This window comes from Haemaphysalis longicornis, unplaced genomic scaffold (assembly GCF_048455015.1).
Source record: "Haemaphysalis longicornis isolate Haplotype H1 unplaced genomic scaffold, Haemaphysalis longicornis Haplotype H1 scaffold_7, whole genome shotgun sequence".
In the NCBI taxonomy this organism is placed as follows: domain Eukaryota; kingdom Metazoa; phylum Arthropoda; class Arachnida; order Ixodida; family Ixodidae; genus Haemaphysalis; species Haemaphysalis longicornis.
This window is the reverse complement of record NW_027526422.1, coordinates 129,560,485-129,583,707: the sequence shown is the minus strand read 5'-3', so window position 1 is coordinate 129,583,707 and position 23,223 is coordinate 129,560,485. Positions and strand designations below refer to the sequence as shown.

Below are 23,223 nucleotides of genomic sequence, written 5' to 3'. Positions count from 1 at the left end.
GCTAAACAGTTACAAAAAGGTGATGGATACTATGAAAGAATATTGTTAAGTACAATTTTCAACACGCTGGAAAGTCAGTTGAAACGGGGATTATCGAGTAGAGGGAGTTTTATTTTTTTTTTATGTAGTGCCATATAGTTTTAGAGTTATGAGCTCCACCAAACAAGGAAGGATCGCTGTTACAGTGCCATAGAATTTGTTTATATATTGTTTGGCTACCATTGTTTGTCCAGGGTCTTGGCCTAACTAGGTAGTTTGTACGTATATGATATGCTACTCTTGTTTTAAATACTTGTCAAATGAGAGAGCAAAGTAATATCGAATTTGGTGATGAAGAAAAATTTCCAAGAAGAAAGTGTAAAGTTCAGCAAAGAGTAAACATATTAGAATTGGAAGAATGGACCTTTCTGTTTTAGATATAAGGCATAAGAGTCGCAAAGCTTCCCTTTGAAGGTACTGGAGCCAATTCAAGCCAGTTTTATTGTATAATGCTAATATAAATGGCAATACACAAGGTGTAAAAGAAGTAATAAACGCCATTGTTTTTTCAACGGCATTGGGGCAGGCTGTTGTGGTCGGTACATGAAACCGGCTGACCTAGCTATCTTCAAAGAGGCATGATTGACATGTTCACCACAGTTTAGGTCCGATTTTAAACAAACTCGAATTAACCTACAAGTATTTGTGAACATAGTTTGGGAATGGTCATTCTGCAATTTTACATTATGAAGGATTCATTGTTCTGTACAAATATCGTAAATTACGTTCTGTTGTTTTTTTTCACATTGAGGGCCATGTCATTATTATTCAGCAATATTTTAGAAATTTAAGCCGATCATTAGCTTCAAATTCTTGCAGGGAAAGGTGTGGTTCTGAGAAGAAAACATTTGTATTATCCTCCTAACGAACAACATCCGCGGTTAAGGGAATATCTGTGATATCATTAATATAGGCAAAACAAAGCATCAAGCCGAGAACTGATCCCTGGGAAACTCCGTATCTTTAATTTTACTGCCTCTAGAAGCATAAACCAAATAATGCACAGTAAGTTGACGCACACACGACATTATTAATAAGAGCTGGTCAATAAAACGACGCACCTCTAATGCAATCGTTAAAAGAGATCAAGAAAGACTGGTGTTCCGAAGTTCGACATAGGTAACCTATATGTCTACCTTTCAGCACCACACCCTAAGTAGAATAGTTGTTGTAAACCATCTAGAAAGACTTCTTTAATAGGCACAGTCCTGTCCGTAGGTTCGTGCGCGTAATCACGCGGACGTGTCAGGTGTGCACAAATTGCTTCTCCTCGCGCGTCCAAAGGTGCGATCCTCGCCAAAGGCATCGCACCAGGAAAAACGAATTACGGCAACGCTGAATTTACCACGAATGTCCTCCGGAACACAGATGTAACCATTGTTTTAGAAAAGCTCTCCGACCCGCCGCGGTGGCTCAGTGGCTAAGGCGTTGCGCTGCTGAGCACGAGGTCCCGGGTTCGATTCCCGGCCGCGGCGGCCGGTTTTCTGATGGAGGCGAAAAGCAAAAAAGCCCCTGTGTACGAGATTTCGGCGCACGTTAAAGATCCCCAGGTGGTCAAAATTAATCCGGAGCCCTCCACTACGGCGCGCCTCATCGCCTGCGTTGCGTCAGCGCGTTAAACCCTACAATCAATCAATCAAATCAAAGCTCTCCCTAACAGAACTAAATAAATATATGCGCCACGGAGGTGACTCTGGCAATCCACCTACCTTTATTTATTTGTCATAATTAGCCGACAGTGAAGTCGCAAATGCAACAAATTCCGCCTGTTTTTATTACATGGGCTCCTGCAGGAGCATTATGGTTTCAGATAAACGCTTTTTTTTTATGTTTTTAGGAACGGGTATTTTACTACAAATAACCGATACCGCGGCTCTACCAGTGCGTCCAATTGTAATTACGCTTCATAATTATGTGGTTAGCAGTAAAAAGCTTCGTTCGTCATCTACCCTCGCAGAGTGACACTGCTCGTAGTTTTTTGCGTGTTTATGCTTGGCTGAGGCACGTCTTGACATCGCTTTAAAGGCTTCGAGTCAGACTTGTATGAGCGCCTCCACTCTGCACCTGCAAGATAAAGTTACTGCTCTATTGCTCTGGCGCATCGCAATTGGTATCTCACATTTTAGAGCAGCGAGAAGTACGGTGTATGTATGCTGAACAAGTATATTAATGAAAGGGTGATATAATGCGTTTTCTGCCAGTGTTTGCAGCTGTTATGAGACGAAGAATGGGGTGCCAGTTATACCAAATATAGCCGACGCAACAGAACAGCTCATCCTAGCCATTTTAGTAGCAATATAAGCGGCCATTGTTCTAGCAACTATTTCGCCTAACGTTGAAACTTCCTGTTTACATTAACTTCAGCATTTTGCTCGGCAAGGTAATTCAACCCAGCTGGCTGCGACGAAGGCACGTGCATGCACGGAGACAACCTCAATGAAGTGAAATGCAGCGAGCGTAAATTAACAAAATTAAGTAGGCAAGACCAGTTCACGGCGTTTTCTAAACACTGATCGCGGTCATTAAACACGTTTTTGTTCCTTCTTCAAAAGTATGCTCGCCGTGACAATTAGACGTGTCCCTGTTTTCTTATTTCAGGTGCACAGCATCTGCAAGTATTCTTATCTGTACAGATGATTAAAACGCCCAAGTTCTGTAGGCACAGGGAGTAGGAAAGTCGACGCGACAAATAAAATGATCAAAATGCTGAATAAGAATTACAGCAAAAGAGCGAACAGTTGGTTTGAACAGTGCGCGTGGGCTTACGATGTATCCACAAGGCGCAAAGGCATGTAGAGGTAGCCATGCGCGCATGTGGCAAGGACACGCCACAAGGCCTACATACTCGAAACGGCGAAAACATACTGCATAATCCTAAGCTCTGTGGTACGGGCGGTTCAAGTGGCGTATGTTGACGCCCTATTTTTAAAAAGCCGGTATTTTTTCCTACAGCCAATAAGCGTTCTGAATCAGAAAATCTGCGTATTGGCTCATAAAGTGACGGCAATATAAGCTAACGCTCAAAAAGAGCGTGTCAGATCGGAACCTGAAGCTGACTGCAAGTTACTGACTGGCGGAACGTCAAGCCTGACAAATAAGATGGTCGTTCTTTTCTCTGCGTACCTCCTCTGCCTGTTCATGCAAATGGCTGTAAAGGCGGAGGTATGCGGTGGCAGCTCTGGTGAACCATGCAACGCCTTGTCGGTAAGAAAACCTGTTGCTTGCTGCTCAAAGAGGAGTCGATGAATATGTCATTAGCATCTAAATGATTGTTGTAAACAGCGTCAAAGAACAGACTCAGGGTGTAATTTTGAAACAGTTACAGCGGGCATGTCAATTTGTCCGCTTCGATGGTTCAAATATTTCTCCGCTGTTAACGAATTTAGCTGACGTGTTGTGTATGGGTTAAGTTATTTCTAACACAACCGTCAGCGCACACCCGAATCATCGCAATAAAATCCGAATATTTGCAAAGACAGGACTTTCTGTAGGCCTATTGTTTTGGAGATAATCCAACTTTAGTGCCTGGCATAATATTTTACGCGCATTGAACGGCCTTGAAATAGCAAATCTTTCACACCGTTTCTGCACTTTGGAAATTTCCTACACCTGTGTTTTTTGCTCGGCTGCTATAAAGAAGTAACCGTGCTTGGAATAAGGCCCACAACATTCCTGTAAGAGTAAGAGCAGTTCCCACAGCAAGGAGCAGGAAAGGATCGCTTATAGTTTAGTTATTGGCGCTCACTTAGGCCCCTGCGATACAGCGCCTGAGGTAGGCGATCGAGAGTTCATTGCAGTATACAGACAGCACCACAAGCACAAACGTATTCAGTGGCGGGATTATGTTCATTTCACCCCACGGTCATAATCCTTTCCACTCTGATGTTTTCTATTTTTTTTTTGCTACATTGAAGGCTATGGTCGGCCGATCGCAATTGTTCTCCCAATATATATTCTAGTGACATAAACGTCCTTTTCTACTTTAAGCAATCGGCATGCTCTAATTACTTCTGTAGTCCTAAAGTGGTGTCTTTGCGTTTTCCTAATACCGTCGTCACGGTAGTTTTCTTTTTCCAGCGCTTTTATCCTTCTTTTAATACGACAGCGAAGCTTGGCAAATTTCTCTCGTTGCACATACATTTGCCTTATTGGTGTAAACGTGTTTGATATTATCAATGGACGCATAGGTGCACAATGCCCGGCATCTCCATGACTCAAGACACAACAACAAAAATATAGTTGGCGCGAAGCTTGCGCAGGCGTTCTCATGAGTGCCTCCTAATGTTGTTGATAAATCACTTCTCATTCCTAACCAGGGTTTCTGTCGCTTCCGTCCTGACACCACGTAACATCTTTGTTGGAGTGTGCGGGCTCGTCCCCGTCCTGGCCCAACCTACACACCGCCTCGGTATAATGCTACCTTCAAGGGCATGTCGGCCGTGTCGAACATTCCAGCCACCACCCGTGCCCCCAGCCTATTGCACGCGGATCAAGACCAGCAGAGACCATCCGTGATGAGTCAAACCGAAAATGGTATATCCCTAGTCCTTTCGTCCGATGTTGCTCCTGCAACATTCGACGCTTCTTCGCGGTTGAAGGCATCAATTTACAGAATGGTATCTCCAAGGACATTATTGTCATGCGGTGCGGGAGGCGATTCCTCATTTCCTATTCGCGTCATATTGCTCATCCACATCACCATCTTCAACCTGCCTGGGCTGCGACCACGACTATCGCCATCGACCATAGGGTGATATCAAGGGACTTGTTGTTGAACAATGCTCCACGGCTCCATGACTCAAGAGGGACGAGGACGATGAAGTGGCTGGTGCTTACCTTGCACGAGCTCTCTCCTGACCACTTTGTAAATATTTTATAAAGATGGCGCATCATTCCTTAACCATAGTTCCTGTCCTTCTGTGGGCCGCCACGTAATAATATCTTTCTATTTATTTAATCAAATATTTCGTATAGGGCTATGGTGATGCAACGCCGGTATGTTATTACCATCGTGAGGCCTGTTTATTCCTTGCGCTGGTTTTATTTCTCGTTTCTTACAAACCAGATGCTTTTCTCATTACCCTTCTTAGCCCCACACACTGCTGAAAGCCAGGACGTGCATTGATACTTTTGTAACTGTACCCTACTTACCCCTGCAAGTCATATTAAACGTCTAAAAAAGGTTTCCAAGTCAAAGCCCACAACGGATTTACACATTCCACCTTTTTTACCTGGAGCCAATGATCCACCGTTCTGTAGGGAAGCATTCTCCACTGGCATTTTCTAGTCCAAAATTTTCCTATCCAGACCAAGACACCCCAAATGTTCCTTGTGTTACTTTTAGTCTATCTGCGTCAGCGACATTTTTACACACTATAGCTACATCACACCGACGCTGAATTTTACGTAATGCGTCAATTATCCTTTTCACGTTAAAACATCGCAGTTGGAGAATAATTCTTGCAATTTTCTTTATCAAAAGATTTACCAACAAATTTCTCGGTCTGTCAGCGTGCACAGATGAGCTAACAAGAATGGTAGCCGTCTCCTAACCCTAAATTGCCTTTGGCCTTGTCTTCGAGAGCAGTTTCGTACTTACTTGTTCTTTTTATACGAGGTTTCTTGGGATTTTTTTTCGTATCTACATATTTTCTTGATGCCACAGCTCCTACTTACTCTGAAGCAATCGTGGTCAGCTTGTCATGTATAGTATTGACTTCATTCGATATGGTAGTATCCTCATTACTGCATATCGACATTGTGGATTTCTGATAAAGCATTAGTCATGCTCCGGAACCAATCTCTTTTTAGCAACTGTGTGATGTCTGTGATATTCCAGAGCCTGGGTTGAACTTTCTAACTGGGAACAGTCCCTTCCTTGCTGTTTAGGGTCTTTGTGGGCGTTTCACCACATTAAGCACGTACAGTCTCTTTTCTCAAACGAGAAATCTTCGAGCTAGGTGTTTATTTTTTGTTTGTTGCATTTTTGTCTGCAACGTTCTAAAGGTAGACGAAACAAGGGGCCAGAAGGGAGTTTCGGAGTCAGAGAAAACAATTCTCTTCTGCTACTTTGTGTTGTTGTCATACGTTATTGCGGCGCCCTAAAGACTGGGCGTACTTAAACACTAATTGTCTTCATCGCGATTTTAATTGCTTTGTAAAAATCTGTAGCGGCTAAACTCACGATAATGCAACACCTTTTTCCCTTACACAGATCAGAGGTAGCATATATGGTCCCCATGTACACAAAGCCTCAATAAGTTATTAAGAATACGCATGTAGTTTGCAATTGCCACTGCCGAATAAAAGCAAATTTTCTTACTTTCTTGCTTTCTGGCACGAATCAAGGTACTCATAAATATATCAATCCCATTTCTCAAGGGAACTTTTCAAAATGGTGCGTTAACGCTGGCTTTGTTAGTGTTCTATCAGTAAATAAAATTGTGACCTGATGAGAATCACGATTTTAATTACATTTGATGTTCTCCTCCGTTTAGGTTTACACGACATTCGAAAGCATCTTTCTGGCAGCCTCGACGACAAATAGGACATTCGGATTGTGCGTTCGCCAGGAACACCAGGACAATGAAACGGACATCCTCATTTACAAGTATGAGAACGGAACCTTAGGGTGAGGATTTTTGGCCATTTCATTTCGGTTGTATCCTGCAGCATATTGTGGTAATTGATGTGATAATCCGACGAGCTGCAGTGGAAATCGGCAGGGAAGCCGTCTGATTCGTGTCAACCAGAGGCACTCGACGAAGCAATAGGAATGACGGCGACGACATGCCGACAATGCTGACGATGCCCACACTCGTGGACAACAACACGAGCGATAGACGGAAAATACCGCTGCTAAAGCGAGGAAACGTGACTACTCATAATCTTATAGAACTAAGCACAATTGGTATGGTTTGTAAGGCACGTGTGAGAAACGCCGCTTTGATTTTTCAAGCCGTAACACGGCGTACGCATTAGGTGGAGCCTTAGGTTTACAAAGGATAGGGACTAGATAGATGGTCATGTCTTTTAAGGATCTAACAATAAATTTTAAAATTTCATTTACATGTTTATTGTTTTATTTTTTACATCGTAAGACAGGAAGACAGAGGAGTTTATTAAAGGGGCCCTGAAAGGCATTTTGAGCACACTAAATGAACTAGCGCAATCGCTAGATTGGGTCGCCAACGTCACCTGTGCCAAGTATTACTCTTTTACGCGCAGCGGAAAGCTCACACTTTTGTTGCAAAGTTTGTCGCTTTTTTCTCACCCTTTCCTTCGTGTTTTTGGACGCCGCCATCTTCACATGTCTACATCATCGATTCCCAGATGTTCGTCATGAGCTAGACATCCTGCTATTGGGCGGCTTTTTCACGCACTTCCGGCAAAGAGATGAGTCGTCTGCTCAGCGTCGGCTCGCCGGCTGATCTGCCAGCGGAGTGCCGGAGTGCTTTGACATTTTACGACAAACGAAACAAGTGTAAACAAACGCTTAACCGTTTGTATTGAATGCAACACGGCCATAACACGACGTGGATTTTATCTTACGTGAGTACGTACCATAAAGAAAGTCCCGTGGCACTTCTTTGGTGCAATCGCAGAGAACGCCCTGAGCCGAATGCCCGGGTTTGACGCGTACATTTCATTCAACTTCAAAACAATCCAGAGACGCGTTTCGAACTAACGCAACGTCACAACATGCGTTGCAAGTCTGAACCGCGATTGACAGACGATGAGTTGCCTCCTCCTGCCCGTCGTAAATACGGCACTCACCTCACACCCGGTTTGCGGGGACGAGCAGCAAGTCACAACTCTGGCGCGCAAGCGAGAGAGAGAGAATAGTCTTTAATGATACTGGTGAGGTTAGCCTGGCCAAGGCGCCTAGCTTGCTACACCAGATGTATAAAAAAAAAATGAAATCGATGAAGAGGTGATGATAATGACTGTGATGAAGATGACGCGCTCATTAAGAGAGTCCTGTTTAAAAAGTCTGATCAAGTCCTGTGCTTCGCAGGAAAAACAGTAGAGCTTTTGTCGCTCGAGATGCTCGTTTAGAGTTCGTCCAAGGGCCTAGCACGTCACTGAGAGTTAGGCCTCTAGACAGCGGAAGACCCAAGGACACTAAAAGGGACGTTCTGGCGGCTCTATACCGCGTACACTCACATAGCACGTGGTTCAGGTCCTCGCGCACGTCACAAAGAGTGCACAAGGGGGAAGCAGCCTGTTTCATCTTGAATCGAAAGTAATTGGTGTAAGCGACATTTAGCCGCACACGGTGAAGAACCGCTTCGTCATGCTTTGAAAGTCCTTCAGGCATCCTAAAGGTCCCGTGCGGGTCTATGGAGTGAAGCGGCGCAACAGCCCACATGGATCGCTGAAATCTTCAGGCAGCCTTGGACGCAAGGGCAGAAGCGTCTTTTCTGGAGAACGGTATCGGTATCACTGGCCCGTGCAGATAATGCGCTATCGATGCCGCAGTGTCCGCCTTGACGTTTCCAGTTATACCGCAGTGGGCAGGAATCCACTGAAGCTCTACATGATGGTGTGCATTTAGAGCTTGTAAGTGCAGTGCATGGATGTCTAAAACAAGCTGTTCTTTCGGGTACGATTTTAAGCACTGAAGGGCCGCCCGAGAATCCGTGAAGATTGCCCACTGACGTGCTGGTTGCTCGATGATGTAGGCGAAAGCAGCCCGCAGAGCGGCAAGTAGGACGCTCAGCCACAGGACGACATCCATGGCGCGCAAGCGAGAAGGCTTTTAGCCAGGCACACTGCACATACCCCATGCGAGGTTGAGTGGTACGTCGTTCGAGAAAGATAATCCAGACCATGGGAAGCACTATCCACCCGCAGAAGTACAATGTCGCATTTCATCGCGGAACGAACGCGTCCACAACACACAGGAGGCGATGCACACACACACACGCACACAGCTTCGGTCGCTGCATTGGCTTAGCTGCAAGCTTCGTTCGGACAATCAGCGATGCTACGACGATACAGAGCTGCGTGAGGACGACGTGCTAACCACTTCAAGTATTTAAAAACACAGGGGCAAAGAACTAGGTTCATCGGAAGCAAAAAATCTTTCCTCCATTATAGTGCCTGAAATATACTGGCTAGTGTGCCGAGGGCGGGCTCCAGGCGGGCGCCGGGAGCGATGTACGCGGCCGTCTGCCGCTTGGGGCGCTGCCGTGCGGGAGTGTGCGCGTTCATCCGGCCCGAGCAGATCGCGCGGTTACCTCCGAGCTGCGTAGCAGACGGCAGCGCGGCAGAACTTTCCATTCCCGCTTGCGACGAAAGCGAGCGAAAGCGACGGGAATTCTGTCGCGCAACCAAAATTTGTCCCGACCATTCGACAAAAACGATCGTCGCGCGACAAAGCGACGGAATTCCTGCCGCTCTCACTCGCTTTCGTCGCAAGTGCGAACGGGCCTTTATGCGCAATCTCCGCCCCACATAAAACAAGCTCTTGCTTGTCGCCTGAGCATACGGTTGATATCTGACTACGTTACACTGTGCTTGCCAGTGTATTTAAACGATGTCACTAGGTTTGAAACGTACTCGCTCGGCGTGCAGCTTTGTAAACGCAAGCGGTTTCACATACGCACGCTATTTTGCTGCTAATAGAGTTTTAGTACAGCGTTTGTGGCCTTTGCATACGCTAAACGCTAAATTTTTGCGTCCCGCTACGTGACACCGCGATGGGAGTTTTAGTAGAGCGTCTCATCAGTTTTGCGTAGCGACACACTAATGCATACGGCGCCATCTGTCAAATGTTTTCCGAAATGTCTCGCCGGCTGATCTGCTAGCGGAGTGCCGGAGTGTTTGGACATTTTACGACTATCCAAACAAGTGCAAACAAACGCTTTCCCGTCAGTGTTGAATGCAACACATGGGTGCAGCTTGTCAGAACACGGGTTCTCGCTGATCGAGTGCAGCGTTGGTTTGCTCTTCGCCTTCACGTTCATCGCCGCTGATAAAGCGATCCGATCCGGCGCGTTTTGTGCACGGGTTCTGTGTCGGTTGAAAATGTCTTTTTTCACATGCCGCCGGTAGTAGGAATTACAACCACCGCAAAATAACACCCGGCACCAGCGGGGCCACATCTGAGACCGCGCTTTTTGGATAAACAGTGCGCGGTGCACCAAAGGGAACGAGCGCACGATTCTCCCCACGCGGCTGCGAGTTCGCCGCCGATACCAACTGCAGCCCTGCAGCTACGTACACCACGAAAGGGCAAGGCCAGGCCGCACACATGCGGCCAGGTCATTCGTTCGCTTTTCCAGTCTGTGTCCATGGTGTCTACAGAGATGAAAAAGCCGAAAGAGCTGGCCCGTAGCAGACGGCAGTCTGTGGGAGCGCAATAGCGGAAGTACGTCACCGCTGAGGAGCGGAGCATCATGGGAGGGGAGGCCAACAGCGAAGAAACAGTTGCAAGGAGGAGGAAATACGGCGCGACGATAATTCGCGGTTTTTGATTTACGATTTCTCAGCTAATACTCATCGCTTTAACAAAATTCTTGCAGGAGGAGATTGCTAATACATTGCTTTATTTGGTTACATGTACATCCATGCATCGGCGGAAGGCATTTCAGGACCCCTTTAAAGGACAGAACTTTGACTTGAGGAATCTTCGGCTTGCTATTTCGAATTATTTTAATAATATAATTAGAACTCATGTATTTGCTCCCATCCGCGGCGGCTCATGGAATCGACACTTTTGAGTTGCCTAGGCGCGCCCGTGACAACAAAACTTTTGCTGCTGCTTTCAGGTTCAAAAGCACGCAAAGGTTTTCTACTACAAGTGAGCAAGATGTGGTCAATATTATTGTTGGGAATGGTAAGTAAAGCCTTTATCACGGAGAGCTTGTACATCTTCCGCAAACCATTCATAACCTTCTCATTTCGCGCTGTTTCCACAACCGTGTGTTTTATAGAGAGCTCCTCCTGTAGAGATACATGCAAGAGCAGCCAAAAAATGGCAGTGGGAGTATCTTCACGTCATTTAAAGGCAAAAGACCGTCAATATATTGTCGCGGCGTAAAAAAACGATCAGTGCAAGAAGCTCCGTCCTACTTTCTTGGCGGATTTGCGTGGCACACTCTCATGTATATGAGCACACAACAAGAACTCCAACCTGATTTTAAATACTGAAGTGGTTCAGTGACAACTGTTACATGCCTGAATGCTTCCGCCCGGAATTAAAAAATTCCGGAAGAAGAATATTGCGGTATTTTAGTTTAAACCGGTGTTTAGTTTGACGTGCAGACGAACCGAAACTTTTGTGGTGCAAGCCTCCAATACGATGGCTTATTATTCCACAGCCCAGAACTACCAACCTACGAGCGTGCCTCCATTACATTCTCCGGGTGATACAAGCAGCAGGGAAGCATTTTCTTAGAGTATGCGGCTTGCGTTTCCGAGCCATTGCATGTGGTGGGCTCATATTCAAGACCGACATATATTGTGTGGGTTTAATTTCATGTTGCCGTTTTTCGCATATTCTGCACTACAGAGCTTGTCGGAAAATAAATCAGCTGGCCTTAGAAACGCTCGTGGTCAAAGAAACAGCCGATAATATGCAACAATTGTAAAACAGCACCGAGGGTGCCATTGTTCCTCCGATAAGGCTAAACAGAAAATACAAAAATACAACTTAAACGCGTATACGCCTATGCCACAGCGTCTGGTTCTGAGTACCATGCTGTTGAAGTTTCTGCCAGGATGTTTGTTAGGTGATGAATGCACTACAAATCAGCACATAACACTTGTAAGAGTCTTCAACGCAAAAAAACGTTAGAACGTGTAGTCCGAACTTCTAACGTAGCTAACTGGATATATCTGGGAAGAGAAAGAAACTGAGGATAACGATTACAGTTTTGCGCGAGCGACAGAACATCATAGGCTCGGAAAGCGCGAACGTCACAACTAAAACGACACTGACTTCCCTCCAAGTGGCAATGCAGGTATTACCATGAATGCTAAGCGGCTGGACGTCGCTAACACAGCGACCACAGGATGGTGAGGAGCAACATGAGAGTAGGTCTCAAAAGGGACGAAAGGTCGAAACTTGTAAAAAGAGAAGCCCATCTTGGAGTCTCTCAGAAATAGGGCAGAGACATCTATAAGAGCTCAAATCAAAATTTCTCGTCTTATCAAAATTCAGAAAGGATAACGATAAATTAGATATACTATGACCCCTTGAGCCCAATGATAACAGGATCAGCAATACCTGTAAGAGGATTAAATTCAAGACAAACTAGCAAAATACATAGCCAACGATGGGAGTTATTCAGAATTTTGAAGCATTTTGTTCTGGAAAACAAAGAGGCAGACCAAATTGATAGAGCCTTGCGATTGATTAACCGACGCGACCATGGTTGGTTTCATCTCGACCAACCACACGGCAAAGGTTGAACAAATGTTAAAAATTGTGGGGTTGGAGGGCTCAAAGTTACAACCATTAAGCTTGCACTTGGCAAAGTTAGATTGCATGCGCCCAGAAACAAAACGGTGAAGTAATGAACACCATGGCAGAGATGATATATTGGGCGAAAAGTTTTAGAGGGATGTCACGTTTCTCTATGTAAGCCAGAAAAAACGGCTGAACGGAGTAGCTTGGACCGCGACGTTCCAGCAGTAATCAATGGAGATGCCGAAATGTTGCTTAAGGGAATGAAGAGAGGGAGAACTGCTACAGGCTAAGAAAAACGGTAAATGCATAAATAAATAAAACGAATACTGCTCTAATAAAGCTGCATTGCCCCAGGACCTAAATGTACCACAAGCCAGTAATAACACTCACCGAATTCTAACTCTCAAATACGACCATTTCTAAGCGCTTTAGAATTACTGACCTTTCAGACTTCTCTATGTTCTATACAAGGTTTTCACCAAAGCGATAGTGAACCACATAAGCGATATCAAACATTTCAACCAACTGAAGTAGCAGCCTTATTTTTGTAAATGCTATGCAACAATGCGTCACGTTCATGCTCTCAACAAGTAAGAGAGAAATCTATAGAGTATTTGAAAAGAATTAAATGGCATTTAAAGCTGTAATAGAGGCATTCTGAGTAATTAAAGCTGTAATTAAACCTGTGATTGAGGCATTCTGATGTATACAAGAGAGTAACAGAGCTCCTGAATGACGGGTACGATAGATGCGCTGCCACAGCCACAATATTTCTGCATGCAAAAAACTGGGAGCTAGATATGATGAAGGCCGCCTGAGGAGGAGGCACTATATCCGTGTAATTATTTTCTGCCTGCACAGAGCAGAAGACGCTCTGTGTATGCGTGCAGCTTTCGATGGCTTTGTCATGGCCACCGTGTAAATGTACTGTAGGTTCGCCTATTTCAAGGTTAATGCCCTCTGTCCGGCCGCCACGTAACATTTTTGGTGAATATTGTGTTGCTTTTTGTTCGTAGTGGTTACCGTATTGTTGTTACGAACTAGAAATGACTACAGAAAACCAATAGTTATTTCTAAGAAAATTCGTTTAATTTTTTTTTTTGGTCGCTATGAAGAACGCTGCCTGCAACAGCAGCGGAAACAAGTTCTATAGCGGAACAAGATATTGTGGATAACGAGCCTCTTTTCACCATGTATGATATCTACTCCGCTATAGAAGTTTTTTCGCTGCTATGGTAGCAGCGTTCTCTATAGTGCCCCAAATTAAGTAAAGCAATTGTTATTTCAGAGACATTTGGATTGATTTTCTTTGGGGCACTATAAAGAACGCTGCCTGCAACAGCAGCGGAAAAGGGTTCTATAGCGGAGCACGCTATTGTTGATAAGGAGCCGCGTTTAGCAATGTCTGATATCTACTCCGCGTATCCGCTGGTCTCTACAAACAATTGCGCCTAAACTAGTTATCTCGTCTACGTGCTTATTTACAGATCCCAACAGTACCTACGAAGTCCAAGTTCCATATGCTGACTACGAAATCTGCTTCGTTGCAAAGTACGACAGTGCGTTCTTTGGTAAGTAGGATTTATGGCCCAAAAATAAAGGGGTGCTGGAGAGGTCTGTAGAAAGGGTTTGTTGATGAATTTGTGTCTCCAAATCCATTATATCGCCGTCATATCTTTTCGTTACTGGTCCAGGGTTTCGCTGTAGCATTTGAATGTGTGTGCCGGTGCAGCCTGTCATTCTCCAGTCAGCGAAGCGACATGACCCGTGTGTTTACTTTCTTCAAAAATCAGCGTAATGATCTGCACTTCTCCAACACTGCTGATAAATGGAGTAATACAGCGATTATTTTTTATACCTTTAGCGCCTAAAAATTCCCAGCGTGGTTCGTAAGCAAAACTACGAAAACCTGCCGCACGCCATAAGATAACGCAAGGCTGCTTTCGAACCTGTCCCTAACTCATCTTGCTCGCAGCATAACCTGTGCCTGGTAGAATCAGACTTATTTATAAACAACTAGCTTTTCGTAATACCTCCAGTTATGGCCGTAGCTTTCTGTCGACTGGTTTGTTTGAAAATGCCATCGTTTACAACAAACATGTTCGTTAGGTATAAATGTGAATAAAATGGCTACAGCACTACCACTTACTTCATTGAGAGAAAAAAGACGTTTAGTTTGCCTTTCCTTTGCAAAGTTTTTATGCGAAGACCCGCTTTGCCTATTCTGTGGACCAGTTTGATGGTGACGATCACGCATGCAAGGAAATGCGGAGCATTCTTCTGTGGACCATGGCATAGGGCAATTTTTGGGTTCATTCTGTGAACCGTACCATCCTGTAGGTGATCCTTATTCGTTTAAAGCACGCTAGAAGATACAAATTTGCGCCTATATACATAAATAATGCGTAGAATTGAGTTAAGCGAACATGTTCGAGTAAAAAATTAACTTTGGAAAAATATACATAACTGCAGGAACTCGACCCCCGAGCACAAACGCCAAAACCCAATACTCTGCTGCTGCACCACGGAAGCCGGCCAGCGGAGCCGTTTTAGCAGCAGCCCAAAACAGAACATAACCCTATGGTTTGGAACATAAAATAAAGCTAAAAATTATTCTTTGGTCTGGACCACAGAACACGCAGTGCGATGACGATAACGTTTGCTCCCAAGATCTTTAAGAACCTTATATAAGGCAATAGACATAGAGTTATAATCAGTAGAAAAGGTTACAGAGTATCGGCACTCTTTTTTCGTATTGTTCCGTGCCGCCGCAATGATCATTGGTCAGTTCGCATTACGTGACATTTGCTTGTACTGCGATGCTTTACGGGCTCCGCCATCTCGCTGTTTATGCGTCTTAGTCGGTCCACACCGGTAGACTTAGCTAGTCCTCCATACTCTGCGGATGCGAGAGACTCATGTTCCGAACGCGAATCAAACATAACACGAGTAGCAGCATTTCAACAGCAGAAGTGTGTCTGGCGATGCCGTTTTGCTGCATCTTCGGCAGTGTAGTTAACAAGCCACCCGGTTGAAGCTTGCGGCGAGGCCGTACAAGCGGCAATCTCGCAACACTGATAAGCACTAAAATAGCCGCCCTTGCTGACTTGCACGCCTGAGTGGCGGTACTCTTATGCCTTGTCTAGTGACACTAGACAGACTAAATGAGACGACGTCCAATCTTATCCTGTTCACAACTCACGTTGCTCTGATTGCTTGCCTAAATTGATTGTGGAGCCTCCTTCACGTGCCAATAATTTCATCTTAAGATTCTGGTGGCTCCCTCTCGTCATAAGCATCTCTCCGCGACTGGGTGTGTGCGTATATAGGCGGCTGTTTTAAAGACGATACTCATTCTTGGCTGACGTAAGCGCGAAAAATTGAGTCGTTATGTCTTTATGTCACTCCATTCAGCCACCCAGGCGAACTTCAGAGATTTCTTGAACGAGACATTTGTATATGTAGACACTTTTTAAACGTATAAGTCTGATTGCAATGTTCATACTGATGAGCAGGGTTAAGCAAAAAAAAAGCTTAGGGATGTTTGGGCAAAACCTAAATACATCAGTAAATTTTGCAGAGTGATTTTAATTAAAATGCGTGGCTGTTTTAATAGATGAAACAAATTTGCGCTGAAAAACGCCAAAAGCGGTCGTCCGCGGCACAAGCCCTCCTGGCGGAATTCCAACATTAAGAACCGCCACAATAACGAAAAGTTCCAGTAGATGGCGCGTGGACCTCGTGTGCAGCAGTGCAACAGAGAAATTTCAATTGACTTGAGCAAACCTCAACCATGTTTTTCGCGGGAAGATCGAGGCGGGAGTGGAAGAGCATAAGAGATTAGCGGGGAAAAGAAGCGAGCCATTCACTTGGCGCAAAGGTGGCAGAAGGCTGTCGTCTCTCGACATTTGCAACAAAGTGAGTAGTCCTATTATCAGGGTTCCAATATATATATATATATATATATATATATATATATATATATATATATATATATATATCAAGGTTGCAGTCGTCATTGCCAGTGCTATTCGGCTTTTTTCGAAATATTTAAGAGGGCCGAATGACGTGTGCTTGTCAAGTTTCTTTGATTCATTGATAAATAAGCGAAAATATAAGTCGAGAAAAAATCCGCCGTTTTTCCGGGAGCGGGACTCGAACCCACATCTCCGCATGACCGGTGCGGTGCGTTCGCCATTACGCTATCCCCACAGCGGCTTCTCTCCCGACTTTTAAAGCGGGGGTTTATATTTACAAGAGCTCTGAGGCCGGTCAACTAGCGCCGCCCCTCGACTACCGCGGGAGACGTAGAACGTCTTCTTTCCCAGCGGCCGCCACGTAGAACGTGGTCGGAGGTCGGGGTTAGCAATTGGCATATCCGAACTGCTGGAGCCAGTGCCTCGTAATGCATGTAGCAGAACAGAGAGATACGGGACGAGGGACTCGGTAAAGATACATATCAAGGTTGCAGTCGTCATTGCCAGTGCTATTCGGCTTTTTTCGAAATATTTAATAGGGCCGAATGACGTGTGCTTGTCACGTTTCTTTGATTCATTGATAAATAAGCGAAAATATAAGTCGAGAAAAAATCCGCCGTTTTTCCGGGAGCGGGACTCGAACCCACATCTCCGCATAACCGGTGCGGTGCGTTCGCCATTACGCTATCCCCACAGCGGCTTCTCTCCCGACTGTTAAAGCGGGGGTTTATATTTACAAGAGCTCTGAGGCCGGTCAACTAGCGCCACCCCTCGACTACCGCGGGAGACGTAGAACGTCTTCTTTCCCAGCGGCCGCCACGTAGAACGTGGTCGGAGGTCGGGGTTAGCAATTGGCATATCCGAACTGCTGGAGCCAGTGCCTCGTAATGCATGTAGCAGAACAGAGAGATACGGGACGAGGGACTCGGTAAAGATACATATCAAGGTTGCAGTCGTCATTGCCAGTGCTATTCGGCTTTTTTCGAAATATTTAATAGGGCCGAATGACGTGTGCTTGTCACGTTTCTTTGATTCATTGATAAATAAGCGAAAATATAAGTCGAGAAAAAATCCGCCGTTTTTCCGGGAGCGGGACTCGAACCCACATCTCCGCATAACCGGTGCGGTGCGTTCGCCATTACGCTATCTCCACAGCGGCTTCTCTCTCGACTTTTAAAGCGGGGGTTTATATTTACAAGAGCTCTGAGGCCGGTCAACTAGCGCCGCCCCTCGACTACCGCGGGAGACGTAGAACGTCTTCTTTCCCAGCGGCCGCCACGTAGAACGTGGTCGGAGGTCGGGGTTAGCAATTGGCATATCCGAACTGCTGGAGCCAGTGCCTCGTAATGCATGTAGCAGAACAGAGAGATACGGGACGAGGGACTCGGTAAAGATACATATCAAGGTTGCAGTCGTCATTGCCAGTGCTATTCGGCTTTTTTCGAAATATTTAATAGGGCCGAATGACGTGTGCTTGTCACGTTTCTTTGATTCATTGATAAATAAGCGAAAATATAAGTCGAGAAAAAATCCGCCGTTTTTCCGGCGTATATATATATATATATATATATATATATATATATATAGAGAGAGAGAGAGAGAGGGAGACAGAAAATAATGGTTGGCAGTCAAGAAAACCTCGGAAAGCAAAGGGGAGGTTGTGGTGGGTCATAGAAACAGATGAACAATTTTTTTAGTCAGAAAGAAACTGGTGAACATTTTTTCACCACTTTGTTTATGATTCAAAAATTTCTTTATCTGTTTCTATGACCCACCACAACCTCCCCTTTGCTTTCCGAGGTTTTCTTGACTGCCAACCATTATTCTCTGTCTTATTTCACCGAGCCCCTCATTTCCCATTTCTGATTCGCTACATGCTTAGCCAGGGCCTCTGTTCTGGCAGTCTTGGTGCCAAGGGTAGCTTAAAAGGGTTCAACGCTGGTCGACCACTCTCGACATGTCGTAGACACTCGAGTCACAGCCCGGGAGTTAAAAAGAAGGTCCCATTCACCCCGAGTAGTCCGAGTGGCGCTGGCTACCACCCCCAAGTGCAGGAATAAAAAAATACCTTAACGTAAATACCCGAGAAAGTGGTCAGGAATCAAAAAATACCTTAACATAAATACCCGAGAAAGTTGTGGGGAAACAGCCCCGCACGTAGCGTAGTGGTTATCGCACCAGACCGGTATTCCGGAGGTCGTGGGTTCGGATCCCACCCGGCGGGCATGTCTTCACCACTTTCTTTCTCGAAAATTTCTTCTGTTTCTATGCCCCACCACAACCTCCCCTTTGCTTTCCGAGGTTTTCTTGACTGCCAACCATTATTCTCTGTCTTATTTCACCGAGCCCCTCATTTCCCATTTCTGATTCGCTACATGCTTAACGAGGGCCTCTGTTCTGGCAGTCTTGGTGCAAAGGGTAGCTTAAGAGGGTTCAACGCTGATCGACCACTCTCGACATGTCGTAGACACTCGAGTCACAGCCAGGGAGTTAAAAAGAAGGTCCCATTCACCCCGAGTAGTCCGAGTGGCGCTGGCTACCACCCCTAAGTGCAGGAATAAAAAAATACCTTAACGTAAATACCCGAGAAAGTGGACAGGAATCAAAAAATACCTTGACATAAATACCCGAGAAAGTGGTGGGGAAACAGCCCCGCCCGTAGCGTAGTGGTTATCGCACCAGACCGGTATTCTGGAGGTCGTGGGTTCGGATCCCACCCGGCGGGCATGTCTTCACCACTTTCTTTCTCAAAAATTTCATCTGTTTCTATGACCCACCACAAGGTTTTCTTCACTGCCAACCCTTATTGTCTGTCTTATGTCACCGAGCCCATCATTTCCCATATATATATATAAATATATATATATATATACAGTGCAATCTCGATAAACGGAAATCGCTTCAACGGAATTGACGCTTAAACGGAACAGTAGCCTTTAGGTTGGTTGGTTTTCTCTTCAGGTAACGTAAAAAAACTCTCTGTAATTGGAACTAAAATTTCCGCGTCACTGTGTAAACGGAACCGGTAAGTAAACTTCTTCTGAAACCCTTTGGCATGAAAATCAGCGTTTTACGGTTCCAACTCTTTCGTTTTTTTTTCTTCCGCCATGTTTTTCTAGCGTCGTTCTCCGCGTTAGCCTCGTCTCGTTAGTGGTCAGCCGTGTCAGCGCAACGAATGCAACATCGCAGTTCTTGTTCCGGTCGTTCCGTCTCGATTCAAGACGGCGAGGTTGCGGGGCTCGGCTCCAGCCGCCTCATTTGTGGAACCGTGGTGCTATTCGCTCTTCATTACTGCGTTGCCGTCTTCTAAACTCGGTTGCTTGTAAGCACTGGTGAAGTAGTGGCCTCCAGCCTCCGTAAAAATGCAGTTGCGAGGACTCAAACAAAAATAATTGATGCATTTTGTAGTGCACAGTGACTCATTGTTGCTTTGTGCTGGCAACAAGGAAAATGAATGTGCACCGATGTAGCAGTGGCACGCTGCTGCTAGTATCGCAAGCAGAGTGCAAGGCCAACCAAACAAAATTTCATTCTTGGCGGTTTGGAGGCGATAGTAAACGACGTTGCACTACCCTTATAGGAGCAATCAGGCTGCAAAATTGCTCCACTGCGGAACAGCGAAGGCCCCCACCCGAAGTTGGCAAACGTTTTTCACTTCATAGTTTGTTTTAAAGGAGAGCACAGTCAGGAAGTATAAATACTTGACAAGTGTGACTCCCAGGAGTAGCTCAGTGGCTGAGCCGTTTGATGCTGACTACAAGGATGCGGCTTTGATCGCCATCCCACGCTACAGGTTTTCTATGTAGACGGAAAACCAGAACGTCCATGTGTGCAGATTATTTCGACGCACTTTAATAACCCCAGCTGGTCTCAATTACTCCCACCCTGCAACTTAAGCTGCATTTTGGAGCAGAGGTGTAAGATCGGGGCATCACACACGCCAATGGTTTTAAAGGTGTGCTTCCCCAGAAAAACCACAAAAAAGAAAAAAGAACCTACCGTGTTTTGAATAACAATTGCAAAAGAAGCGAAATCGAATAAGCGAAACACCGAAAGGTGGAGATGGTTTTACACAAATCTTGTTGTTTTTCCGGCCTTTCACAACCAAAGAGGCCATCAACGCAAAGAAAACAAGTGCCATGGTTCATCATATAACCCTTAGTTGCTCAGTGCGGTGGGGCGGAAAAGTTCGCTCTTTGTAACTGATATAAACATAACTAGATATAAAAAGACTGGTCGCGCACGGTGCACACTTTTTCCTTTTTCAAGAAACTGTATCCCTCGCCCTTTCCGGCACTACACATTTCGTCTTGGAGCTAAGCACAGCGCCAAAGCAGATAACACTCGCATGAAATGCAGGCCAGTCGCAAACGATCCCATTCGCCCAGCGTTCGTTCTTTCTGCTTGTTCTGCAGTTTACAGCTCTGTTTTGTTTTCGGGGGTGCACTTTTACTGAATGCCCGGCTCGCTAGCCTATTTTTACTGCTACTCTCTAGGGATGGGGTGTGCTGCAGTCGAAGAATTAAAGAGAGTCTCCCCCGAAAAAAGTTCTACCCCGGGCTTTGCGTGTCAAATTACCCTTTCAGGTTGTAATATCATAATGTGTTTAAGATTCCGCAAAGTACCCACGGAACGACGGCCGGAGGTCAGGCAGAAAGGTGATATATTAATTGTGACGCACGTTTCTGCGACAGCTCCCTCAAAATTTATTCCAGTAATCAGAGAATTAACCCTATGACTGCGTGTTAACTAAACCTCACTTAGGCCAAACGTGCGGCTTACACCATTGAGAAGGTGACAGCTAACAAATATTTCCAGATGACCGAATAATGGAACGCATTGGTACAATTTACGTGGCTGCTCTGGGGTTTTTTTCACATGCTACACCGCTGATATTAAACGCTGTTATTTGACGTTAGTATTTAAACGCGCCTTCGCGCAGGCCTAACTTAAAGATTGGACCTTTAGCGTGATCGGCGAATTTATAGCGAGTATTTTTATTTAAATAAAAAAGGAAGGGGTAGAAATTTTATTCCAGTGTAATTTATTTTGGCGGTGGCTTTCTATATACCTACGACAACCTATGGTCTGCGAGGAAAAGCAGCTGGTAACTCGCCACTGCTTCGTCGTTTTGCCTCATATTTCGGGCAATGGGGTTACGTTTTATCGGATATTGCACCACGGCTATCCGGAAACAGCAGCATTTTTAGTTTTTGTACTTTTGTTGTATTTTGAAACTACTGAAATATTTTCTCTCTTAGTAGATAATGCAACTCAGCTCGAGGGTTGGAACCCGCATTTTTCTTGTTCCACACCTTGATGCATATATATATCTACATGTATTTGCCTTGGCACCGGCTACCCGGTGACGGGGAGCGGAGGACCCCTAGCCGGGTTGGCTACATCTGCGGTGACGACTCTGGCCAAGTCATGAAGACCTAGCAATAGGACTTCATTCGCAGGCCCCAAAGAAGTTTTCCCAATCCAATCCAATGGCATTTGTATGGTGCAGTTGGCCTTTTATGCAATTCCACCTACGCGTGCACCTAAAATGTCCAGTTTGCACTTTGATTGCAATCTCTTTACACTTCCTTCTTTTCCCATTCAGGCTGCCGCTTATGGATATACGAAAACGCAACCAGCGCCCAAATCACAGCATGCAGAGCCGGTCACGCCCAGGTCTGTACAGGAACTGTGTACGACACCTGGAACGAGGAGGTGTGCCCCGGGACCGCATGAAGCTTGCAATGATCTATGTCGCTTTTTTTCACCCACAGCACGCTTGTATTTTAAGAGGTTGTGTTACATGATTTCACACACGCAAAAATTTACTACTTTAATTTTATTGTTTATGTGACGCCATATACAAAAAACACCCTTTTATCCACCTGATGTGATACAGTTTGTTATTTTGGTTCCGAATTTATTTACATCTTTTTTTGTGTGTAAAAATGGTAAAGAAATGTACCCTTGAAAGCCGCTACAGATGTAGGTTGGCATGTCTAGTCTGGCGTGGTTTTGCCTTTCGCCATGCCCCGGAAGAGAATTGTGAAAAGGTTCTTTTTTAATACATTTAATAAAAAATACAAAAATTTTTATTGCACAACAATGAATGTCCTGCGAGACCGGTGTACATATATTCTCTGCCTTCATGAGAAGGTTTCCTTGAACATTCCTTTATGTGTACCGTTAGAATAATGCTGCGTGCCCGCCGTGAGTGCGAAAAAAAATCTGTTTGCTTTGGTATTGTTCGGGTAAAACTTCTCCTTGCTAAATTTGTTATACTTATGCCACGGTCTCTACCTTTTGCGTAGTATATGCGTGCTATCATTCTACTGCTTTTTGTGTTTTGTCATTGTTTTATATAGCCAGCCATTGCGTTGATGTCGTTTGCCAATGTTGCGGTTTGGATTGTTTCATGTTTATAAATTCATTCACGGGTTGTTGAATGTGCGGCGCTGGTACTGTTGCCGTTGTGTTACCTCAGGAATGGGGTCCCGTCAGACTGTTCGATGGGGCTCGATCAATCGGGCTGGATCAAGTGGGCTCAAACACCTCTTGCCCCTCTTACCTCGACATTCAATTGGAAATTATAAAACTTTGCGCGGTGTTCTTGTGCCCTGCTTAAATAAACAAAGAAACAAACCATGGGTAACATTGTGAACTTTTCAGAACATGTGCATTCTGAGAGCGCACACTGCGTGGTCGCTGCATGGTCATTGTACAATCACACACTGGTGACATAGACAGCCGGACACTGCCCAAAGCAAGGGCTGAGGGCAGACCACC

The 23,223-nt window shown here is 45.2% G+C and overlaps 1 protein-coding gene across 1 annotated transcript; it reads left to right on the top strand.

The window, feature by feature from the left end:
* The first annotated feature begins 2,864 nt into the window (after positions 1-2,864).
* On the top strand, positions 2,865-23,099 carry LOC144146971 (uncharacterized). Its single transcript, XM_077678960.1, has 5 exons — positions 2,865-3,243; positions 6,537-6,670; positions 10,815-10,882; positions 13,945-14,028; positions 22,043-23,099. Exons 1-5 carry the CDS (start codon positions 3,139-3,141, stop codon positions 22,171-22,173), a joined length of 522 nt encoding a protein of 173 aa, XP_077535086.1. The 5' UTR covers positions 2,865-3,138; the 3' UTR covers positions 22,174-23,099.
* The last annotated feature ends 124 nt before the right edge of the window (positions 23,100-23,223 follow it).